Source organism: Lutra lutra, chromosome 18 (genome assembly GCF_902655055.1).
Source record: "Lutra lutra chromosome 18, mLutLut1.2, whole genome shotgun sequence".
Taxonomy (NCBI): Eukaryota; Metazoa; Chordata; class Mammalia; order Carnivora; family Mustelidae; genus Lutra; species Lutra lutra.
The window spans coordinates 24,346,021-24,356,970 of NC_062295.1; the positions used below are offsets into that span (position 1 = coordinate 24,346,021).

The 10,950-nt window shown below is 39.6% G+C and overlaps 1 protein-coding gene across 6 annotated transcripts; it reads left to right on the top strand.

Annotated features, from left to right (window-relative positions):
* The first annotated feature begins 69 nt into the window (after window positions 1–69).
* On the top strand, window positions 70–9,641 carry AHSP (alpha hemoglobin stabilizing protein). Of its 6 annotated transcripts, none has more exons than XM_047713113.1 (4): window positions 70–474; window positions 4,195–4,275; window positions 8,995–9,073; window positions 9,273–9,641. In XM_047713113.1, exons 3-4 carry the CDS (start codon window positions 8,999–9,001, stop codon window positions 9,474–9,476), a joined length of 279 nt encoding a protein of 92 aa, XP_047569069.1. In that variant the 5' UTR covers window positions 70–474; window positions 4,195–4,275; window positions 8,995–8,998; the 3' UTR covers window positions 9,477–9,641. The 6 variants fall into 6 exon arrangements, with proteins under 6 accessions (XP_047569069.1, XP_047569067.1, XP_047569066.1 ...); XM_047713111.1 differs by lacking the exons at window positions 70–474; window positions 4,195–4,275 and adding an exon at window positions 662–867 and having other exon boundaries at window positions 9,273–9,517; window positions 9,579–9,641; XM_047713115.1 differs by lacking the exon at window positions 70–474 and adding an exon at window positions 664–867.
* The last annotated feature ends 1,309 nt before the right edge of the window (window positions 9,642–10,950 follow it).

Here is a 10,950-nt window from a genome sequence, read left to right on the forward strand (position 1 = left end):
CCTCTGCGTCCCCCTTTGTCCAGCCCAGGGTGCCACAATTCCTCCTGGGGCTTCTTGGCCCCGCTGTGGACACGCCAGGGCTGCTCTCTGCTTTTGTTCTCTGTAGCGTTTGTTGCTGGACCTCGGGAGCAATGGGAGCCCTTTAGCTGCCCAGTCCTGGAGATCCCTGCATTCCTGGAATCTGCAACTTTCATCTAGGGGCAGAAGGAAGAGGGGAACCGTTGTGTTTGAGACCCAGTACCACGACAGGATTTTTAAATTTTGGGCAAGTCAATGTCCTTCCCGGGGCCTTAGATGCCGCCTTTATTTTGAGAGCAGGGACTATATATTACTCCTTATTTTATCCCCAGCACCTAACACATACTAGGTGTTTAAAAGATACAATGAATGAATAAACAAACCAACGAATGCATGGTGAGAAGGTGGACTAAATGATCCCTGAGGTCCTGGGCCTTACCCAAGACTGCAAGAGTGGGATTTCTTTTCTTTCTTTTTAAAAAATTTTAAATTCTATTTAGTTAACATGCACTGTATTAGTTTCAGAGGTAGAATTTAGTGATTCATCAGTTGCATATAACACCCAGTGCTCATTCTATCTTGATTAATGCCCATCACCCAGTTACCCTGTCCGGTCACCACCACCCCTCCAGCAACCCTCAGTTTGTTTCTAGAGCTAAGAGTCTCTTATGGTTTGCCTCCCTCTCTGTTTTCATCTTGTTTTTCCTGGAAGACTATTATTTCTGAAAGGATCCTTAGGACATCTGAGGAATGAGAAAATCAAGGGATTGCGGTTAATAGTCTCAGAAAATAAGAAATAGGCAAGAAGTTCTTGTGTGTTTATTGGTGGAAAGGGTCCATGAAACTGGGGTAAGAGTCTAAAGAGATTGTTTCTCTCTCTCCCAATTTATATCCCCGCTTTGTCCCCCTAACTCATCCCTTTTTCTCTTTCCCTCTCTCCCTTTCTCTTTCCATCTAGGGTAATGTACTGATTCCAAAGTAGAAATTGACCAAAGCGCCCTTTATTTTATCCGAAAATAAAACATCCTGGTTTCTTAGCCTGGCTTTCTTGGACTCCCACAGTCTGACTCCCTGGTTTAAACTTCTGATTCTCTCAAACTATCACCTTCTCCTAGACCTCAGCCTGGAACACCCTTCTACCCCGCCTCACCTTATCTGAGACCTACACAGAATCTCTCTGATGCTAAGATAGACCTGGGTCACTTCATTATTATTTTTTTAAGTTTTGAGTTTTGTGTTAGAGTGAAAAATTGAAGGGTTACAAATGTGTAATACTTTATTTATTTATTTATTTATTTATTTATGTTTTTATTTAAATTTCAGTTAGTTAACATAAAGTGTAATGTTAGTTTCAGGTATACAATTCAGTGATTCAACACTTCCATACAACACCCAGTGCCCATCACAACAAGGGCACTGCTTAATCCCCATCACCTACGTCACCATCCCCCTACCCACCTCTCCTCTGGTAACAATCAGTTTGTTCTCTATAGTTCAGAGTCTGTTTCTTGGTTTGCCTCTCTATATCCTATTTTTCTCCTATGCTCATTTGTTTTGTTTCTGAAGTTCCAGGCGTTTGTTTTTCTCTGACTGATTTATTTCCTTAGCCTAATACTCTAGCTTCATCCATGTAGTTGCAGATGGCAAGATTTCATTCTTTTTAATGGCTGAGTAATATTCTACTGTGTGTTTTATGTATAATATATAAAAATTAATAAATATGTATGTATATATTGCATCTTCTTTATCCATTCATCAGTCAATAAACACTTGGACTGTTTCCATAGTTTTTGGCTATTGGAGATAATGCTGCTTTAAATATTGGGGTGCATGTATCCTTTTAATTAGTATTTTTGTATTCTTTGGGTAAATACCTAGTGGTGCAATTGCTGGATCATAGGGTAGTTCTATTTAGAACTTTTTGAGGAAACTTCATACTAACAAATGTGTAATATTTTAAATGTTAGTCTCTGAATGCATTGAACTCTGAAGCCAACCTGTACAAATGAATTCCATCAGAGGTCCTTAGTTTGAACCCACGTTCTTTCACTTAGTATCTGTGAGATCTTGGGCAAGTTTCCTATCTTTCTGTTCTTATTTCTTCACATATAAAATGGCAATAATACTAGACCTACAACAGTAGGTTTGGATTGAGGGTTAAATGAGTCACATGTGTAAAGCTTTTAAATTATGTTTGGCACCAGGGCATGCTTTTAAGTGTTGACCATTATTTGGAGTTAATGTCAAGTATTCAAATATGGGATTTTTTGCTCCATATGAGGCAAATGGCCCTCATGACTAGCATCACCATATAAGTTATTATCTAGATCAGAATTTGTGAGCATCTCATTAGAGGAGGCACTTTTTAAAAAATTATTTTTATTAACATGTAATGTATTATTTGCTCCAGGGGTACAGGTCTGTGAATCATCAGGCTTACACATTTCACAGCACTCACCATAGCACGTACCCTCCCCAGTGTCCATAACCCAGCCACCCTATCTCTACCCCTCCACCCCCCAGCAACCCTCAGTTTGTTTTGTGAGATTGAGAGTCTGTTATGGTTTGTCTCCCTCCCAATCCCATCTTGTTTCATTTCTTCCTTCCCTACCCCTCACAACCTCCTGCCCCACCTCTCAAATTCCTCATATCAGAGAGATCATATGATAGTTGTCTTTCTCTGATTGACTTATTTCCCTCAGCATAATACCCTCTAGTTCCATCCACGTTGTTGCAAATGGCAAGATTTCATTTCTTTTGATGGCTGCGTAGTATTCCATTGTATGTATGTACCACTTCTTTATCCATTCATCTGTTGATGGACATTTCAGTTCTTTCCCTAGTTTGGCTATTGCAGACATTCTGCTGTAAACATTCAGGTGCACGTGCCCCTTGGATCACTACATTTGTATCTTTAAGGTAAATACCCAGGAGTGTGATTACTGGGTCATAGGGTAGCTCTATTTTTAACTTTTTGAGGAACCTTCATGCTGTTTTCCAGAGTGGCTGCACCAGCTTGCATTCCTGCCAGCAGTGTAGGAGGGTTCCCCTTTCTCTGCATCCTCGCCAACATCTGTTATTTCCTGACTGTTAATTTCAGCCATTCTGACTGGTGTGCGGTGGTATCATTGTGGTCTTGATTTGTATTTCCCTGATGCCAAGTGATGTGGAGCACTTTTTCATGTGTCTGTTGGCCATCTGGATGTCTGCTTTGCAGAAATGTCTGTTCACATCCTCTGCCCATTTCTTGAGTGGATTATTTATTCTTTGGTGTTGAGTTTGAGAAGTTCTTTATAGGTTTTGGATACTAGCCCTTTCTCTGATATGTCATTTGCGAATATCTTCTCCCATTCTGTCAGTTGTCTTTTGGTTTTGTTGACTGTTTCCTTTGCTGTGCAAAAGCTTTTGATCTTGATGAAGTCCCAAGTTCAGTTTTGCCCTTGCTTCCCTTGCCTTTAGTGATGTTTCTAGGAAGAAGTTGCTGTGGCTACCTGTGTTCTCTAGAGGAGGCACTTTTAACTATTACATTGGGGAAACAGTCTGGAGCTGTTCTGGGCAAATTGGTATATATTATCACACTAATTCTGAACCTCTCAGCTTTACTGCCCACCACTAATTATCCACATTGGTTTCTCCTGCTCAGAGACCATAGCAGCTCTTGTTCACTGTAGCACTTATTTAGCCCTTAGCATATGCTTTCTGGATCCAGTTTATATTTGCTTTTATTCGGTACCTATGTCCTGTCTTTCCAACTGAACTATAAGTGAGGACAAGGACTCGTCATGCACTTCTTTCAGAAGTGTGCAGATCAATGGCTTGACAAAGAGATGTGTGATGGTTCCCCTTTTCCTATCCCCGTGAAACCTCTTGGTAGTCTGCATTCCACAGTATACCAAACACTGGACAGAATATTCCAAGCTGCTTGTCTCCTTGACTTTACCCTCATTGATCCCCACACTTCCACTCCTGTCCCCTTACAGTCCACTCTCCATGAAGTTAAAGATCCTCTGTTTAAACTTCAGTGGTTACCTATTACTTTTGTGGAAGGAGGTTTTTCCTCACACTTGGAAATGAAACACAAACTTCTTGTCATGGCCCAGAAAGCTCTGTAGATTGGATCTTGCCCTATCTCTCAGATGTTGCCCTTACCATTCATCCTCTTATTCCTCGCACTAGAACATAAACTCTGGGAAGACAGGAATTTTGTCTTTGGCACTGAATATATTCCTAGTGCCCTGTTCCAGTTCCTGGTGCAAGGTAGGTTCCAAATATCAATTTGTGGAATGAATGAATTTATTTTCTCAATAGCCCTTGTAAATAGTTATTATTTTTTCCCTTCTTTGCAAACAAGGAAACTGAAACTTATGTATGTGAAGTGACTTCACCAAGGTCACAGAGCTGAAAAGTGGCAGAAGCATTCATTTATTTATTCATTCAACAAATATTTAGTGAACAGATGCTAGGCCTAGTTCTTCTAGGCACTGAGGCAGGATTCAAATTTGTGGCTAATGATTTTAGGACAACACTATCTTCTTTCTACCTTTCAAATTTTGTATTCTTTGCAAGAATTATAAAAATAATAGAAGGGTGCATTCTTTCTGTGAAATAATTCAATCAATAATATAGATAGATAAGATCAAGTTCTCCCTTGACATTTATTCCTTTTTCCATTTCCCAACAAATATAAGTCAGTCCCCAGAAGTGAACACTGTTTACTATTCTAGACACACAGATACCCAGAGAAAGAGAGAGAGAGAGAGAGAGTGTGTGTTTTATGTTTAATCCCTACTCCTACAGGATAGTCTGCTCGAACTATGGTTCAGTTAACATTATCTTAAAGATTTTTTAAAATGTATTTGTCAGAGAGAGAGAGAGAGTGAGAGAGAGCGCATAAGCAGGGGGAGCAGCAGGCAGAGGGAGAAAAAGGTTTGCTACTGAGCAAGGAGCCCAATGTGGGGCTTGATCCCAGGACACTGGGATCATGAACTGAGTCAAAGGCAGGTGCTTAACTGAGCCACTCAGGCATCCCTTTTTAACAGTATCTTCAGTATCTTTTCATATCACTACATAAATATCTACCTCATTTATTTTAATAACTGCATGTCATGCCACAGTATGAATGTGCCATTATTTCTTTAATGACTTCCCATATTAATGAGTGTTTGAGTTTTTCTACCTTTTCATTATTATTATGGCAAATTCCTTGTACAGGCCTTTCTGTGCATTGAGTATGAATAATTCTTTAGAGTTCAAAGCAGAATCATTGGGTTGAAGCATATATATATATATATTTTAATTTGAACAAGTACTGCCAAATTATCCTTCTAAAAAACTTTACCAATTTACACTCCTGCTAACAGTGCATGAAACTGCTTGTCATAATCAGGATATATCTATTTCTGTTGTCCAAAAAATTTCCCTTGGGCAGCTTTGCATTTTAATCTCCACTCATGTTTGGATCTGCTGTCACTATAGATTATTTTTGCCTATTCAAGAATTTCATAGATATAGAATTATATTGTATATAATATTTCATGTCTGGCTTCTTTTTTAAAAAAATTCAATTTTGGTGTAGTTAACATACTATGTTATATTAAGTTTCAGCTGTACAAAATAATGACTCAATAATTCCGCATATTACTCAGTGCTCATCAGGATAAATGTATTCTTAATTCCCTTCACCTGTTTCAGTCCCCCTACCTCACTACTTCATGTCTTTTTTATTTCCCTGTTTCTTCCTCTTAATTGTATGTCAGTCTTCTTTCGCTCATCCTAATTATTCTGAGATTCATCCATGTTGTCATGAATACCATTAGACTGTTCCTTTTTACTGCTGAGTAGTATATAATTGAGTGAATATACCACAATCTGTATATCTATTCAGTGGTTATTGGACATTTGGGTTTTTCCCATTTTTTAATTATTATGAATAATAATGTGAACATTTGTATTTGCATGCAAGTATTTTTGTAGACATGCATGTTTATTTCTCAAGGACTCTACCTAAGAGCGAAATTGATGGGTCATGTGGTAAGTGTATTTTGAACTTTATTAAAAAATTGCCAGGTTGTTTTCCAAAGTGGTTGGAAGTCCCACTTTTATAGTCTCACTAGCACTGTATCATAATTCTATTCATCCCATATACTCATCAACATTTAATCTGTCTTTTTAGAATTTTAGTCATTGTAGTGGCCATGTAGTGGTATCACCCTGTAGCTCTAATCTGTATTTCCCTGAAAAGTAATAATGTTGAATGTCTTTGCATATGCTTATTGGCTATTTGTATATCTTCTTTTTGAAATGTCTATATTAGTCTTTCAGCAATTTAGAAGACTAGATTGTCTTATTATCTATAAGGGTTTGTCATAAATTCTGTATATATGTTCCTTGTTAGGTTGTATTACAATTTTTTCTCCTAGTGGTAACAAATATTTTCTACCTTCGATAAATGAAAACATATTCATGCAAAAGTCTGTACACAAATATTTATAGAAGCTCTATTCATGCTTGCCCCAAACTGCAAATAATCCAGATGTCCTTCGGGGGTGAATAAACAAACTATAGTGTATGCATGTGATGTATACTCAGCAATGAAAAAGAACAACTTACTGCTACTTGCAACAACTTGCATGAACTTTAAGGGCATTATTCTCAGTGAAAGAAACCACTCTCAAATTTATATACTGTATAATTCCATTATAGGACATCCTCAAAAACACTAAATTGTTGTGATAGGGAAGAGACCAGTGGTTGGCAAGGTTTAGGTATGGGAGTGGGGGTCATTACAAGGGGTAGCATAGAGGAGTTTTAGGGGTGATAGAAATATTCTATGTCATAATTGTGGTAGTGGTTATATGAATCTATGTAATAAAATTCAGGAATGTACACAAAGGGAAATCAATTTTGTTGTATGTTAAGAACATGTTATAAACAAAAAAGAAAATCAACAAAGCCTGTATAAGTATGTAGGTACCTATGAATGTTGGTTTTTCAATGGAGAAAGATGTGGCAGGAAATAAATATATCTTTAATACTGGCTACTTTGTTGGAGGAGGAAACAAAAATGACCAACTTTTTCAGTGTACATTTTTGTATTGTTTTGAAACAATTGTTTCAAAACACTTACTTCAATTAGCATTTAGTGATTTCAAAATTTGAAAAACATCTACTAAAAATGGATATTAGGAAAATATTTAAAAAGAAAAAAGTATTTCTGCTTATTTAAATACCTGATGATATGGTAGAGAACAAGAAAAATGTGTTTCTATTCTTTTTTAAAAAAATTTGTTTATTTATTTATTTTAGAGAGAGAAAGAGTGAGTGAGAGTGGGGGGAGGGGCAGAGGGAGAGAATCTTTTTTTTTTCTTTTTTTTTGTTTAAACATTTTTTAAAATTTATTTTCAGCATAACAGTATTCATTGTTGTTGCACCACACCCAGTGCTCCATGCAGTTTTAAAAATTTTTAAATTTTTAAAATTACTTTTCAGTGTACTAGAATTCATTGTTTATGCACCACACCCAGGGCTCCGTGCAATACATGCCCTCCACAATACCCACCACCAGGCTGGCCCAACTTCCCACCCCCTGCCCCTTCAAAACCCTCAGATTGTTTTTCAGAGTCCATAGTCTCTCATGGTTCATCTCTCCCTCCAATTTCCCTCAACTCAGAAGGAGAGAATCTTAAGCAGATTTCCTGCTGAGTATGAAGCCCAATGGGGGACTCATCTCACAACCCTGAGAACATGACCTGAAGCCAAGAGCTGGACACTCAACCAACTAAACCATCTAGGCGTCCCAAATGTGTCTCCTTTCTTATGGGGCACAGTCTGGTAGAGTCCAGTTTTCCACATCCTACAAGTGTCTCAGTCACAAAATGTGGCTTCAATTAGTCTCTGCCCAATAGAATTTTTTTATAAGGATAAATACCTTAATACATACTTGAAACAGTGCCTGACACACATGATTAATGTAGCTGCTATAATATATCATCTATGAATTGGAGAATAATTGCCATGGAAGTATATATTTATATTTATATTTATATAATGGAATATTATTCAGCCATAAAAGAGAATGAAATCTTGCCATTTGCGACATGGATGGAGCTAGAGAATATAAGTGGAATGAAGCAAATAAGTCAGTCAGAGAAAGATACTATATGCTCTCACTCATATGAGGAATTTAGGAAAGAAAACAAATAAGCATGGGAAAGAGAGACAGAGACAGAGAAGAGAGGGAGAGAGGCCAGCCAACAAACAGACTCTTGACTATTGAGAACAAACTGATGGTTACCAGAGGGAAAGTGGGTAGGGGGATGGGTGAAACAGGTGATGGGGATTATGCACTTGGCATGATGAGCACAGGGTGACATATGGGATTGTGGAATCCCTACATTGTACACCTGAAACTAATATAACACTGAATGTTAAGTATACTGGAGTTAAAATGAAAAGAAGTGTCTGCCATGTAACAGGGAGTCAGTTAATATTAGTTTTGTTGGCCTGAATTTTAGTTTTGGAGCGTGGGTACTGCGATGTGGGGTAGATGGCAAGGATCTGTCCTGGGTTTGGTTTTCTGGGTCTCCCCACTTATCTGTCTTTCTTGGCCTTTCTATCTTTTAACTTCAGGGAAACGTCTCCCTCCGTCTCATCCCCTGGTTGACTTATCACCCTCCTTCAGGACCTAGATGCAGGGCGTTTCCCTCTTAGGCAGATACTTGACTCCTTGCCTACATTTATTTAGTTCAGTATGCCTACATACTCTGGAAAGTGTGGGTGAGACATACATAGCACTGGTGGACCTGCAGGTGAGCCAGCCTGGGAGAAATGTGATCTCAGAGCAGGGCATGATTTGAAAGGTGTTGGAGAGGTGGTCCTGCAAGGCACCAGAGATCTTTAAGGGGAATGAGGGAATTGGGGGGAAATACCCAACAATGAGGAAAAAGGATACTTAAATTCTATCTTTCTCTAACTTAGGCAGATGGCTCTTCTTCAGGCCAATAAGGATCTCATTTCTACAGGAATGAAGGAATTTAATGTTCTGCTGAATCAGCAGGTAAGCCCAGGCACTGTCTCAAAGGACAGGCAGAGACTCTTGGCAGATGGGTGAGGGGAGAGAAGGGAGAATAATTTAGAGCTGGGAGAGCAATGGTGCAGTTGATGGAAATCAGAGAAAGGAGGATGTTGGAGTTTGTGAGTTATTTCTGAATCACACTGGTGACTACATTCTCCCTTGCTTTCCCCTCACTCTGCAGGTCTTCCCTAATCCTCCTATACCTGAAGAAGCCATGGTGACTATGGTGGATGACTGGGTGAACTTCTACATCAACTATTACAGGAAGCAGATGGTAGGGGAGCAGCAAGAGCAGGAGAGGGCTCTACAGGAACTTGAGCAAGAGCTAAGAACTCTGTCTGCCCCTTTTCTGACCAAGTATAGGGCATTCTTGAAGTCCTTTTGAGCACCTAAATCACTCACTGCCTTTCTCCTAGCCCGAATACCCAGGCCTGCATCTCTAAGAAACCCTTAAATCCTGCCTCTGTGTTCTTCAAGTGCTCGGGCTCTGCTCCTTCATGGTGTTATTCTACCCTGACACCTCAATAAAGACCAAATTGGTTTGCTGGTCTTCCTGGCTCTTCTGTTCTTTTTCAGTTGTTGGTTCCTGACTTGTGGAGGCAGCTGGTTCCTTTTCCTTTAGCTCTGCTTCCTAGATATACTCTCGGGTGTTTAATTTTTTTAGAGCAGAGGTTAGCAGCCTTAAGTAGCCACTGGGCAGTATTAAAATAGTCTAAAGGAGAGGCCAGACAGGCAGGGACTAAAGAGAAAGTGCTGCAGGGAGGAGTCATTAAAAAAAAAAAAAAGAAGGAAAGGAAATAAAAAAGCTTTCTAGAAATTGTGGCCATGTGGAATTCTTGTCTAGAAGAAAGTTGTTGAAGACTTCTAGTCTTGTTCACCCTATGCTAGGTGGAATCAGGAGGCCACTGACCTCAATTTTCCAATTCCTTGCCCTTAGCCCCAGCTTGAACAAAGTTCTAGGAACTCAGGGCTCTAATATTACAGAATACCTCCCTGCAGCATGTTGTGATTTAGAGTTGGAAAGGATCTTGGGAACCATTCAATACATCCCTTATTTTTCAGGTAGGAAAACCTTTGGCTCTATAATCCTCAGCCTCAGCTCTCAGGTTTGAGAAGCAGAGATTCCTTCCTGCCTCTGAGGCCCCAACCATTTCGCATTGTTCCCTGGCTTAGACTTCTTTTCTCTTGCCTCTAAACCCTGTAAACCTCTTCATTGTGAAGAGCCACAGAGGTGCCCAGCACCAGTGAGCAGGGGAGGAGGGATAGAGGTGGGAAGAGGCAGGAAGAGCCAGTCTAGGGGGTTGGGCACACAAATCAGAGGCTGGCCAAAGCCTGTGCTGCTGGGCTGGCAGGAGGAGAGCAAGGAGCATTCCCTGTCATTTCCTGTTTTCTCTTCAGCCAGAAAGATTTGGTGGTGAGAGGGGTTGTTTTCTCATTCCAATCTCTAGCAAGTCTTCCCTTCAGATCTGTGCACTCTTACCTCCGACTTTGGATTTGGTTTGGGGGCCTCATTAGTCTAGTTCAGGTGATGTGGGAAACAAAGGCAGAAGAAAAATTATGATATTTCCTTACTACCTACAGCCCATTGACAAGTCCTTAAAACAGAGAGAGTGGCATTCCCCTAGGCATTCAACTGCCTCGATGTTGACACTTTGAGAAGGGCAAAAGGCAATTCTAGCCCTATCCCCTCCTTCCCCCATCCTATAAGTCTACATTAACATATAAAATTCCTTTAGAAATTTCTCTCTAAATCCCTGAAGATACATGTTGGCAGTCTTCCTCCAAGCATATGGCCCACCAATATGCATCTGAAGGGTGTCATGACTGAGGTTTTATTAGCTGGTAATAAATGACTTTCC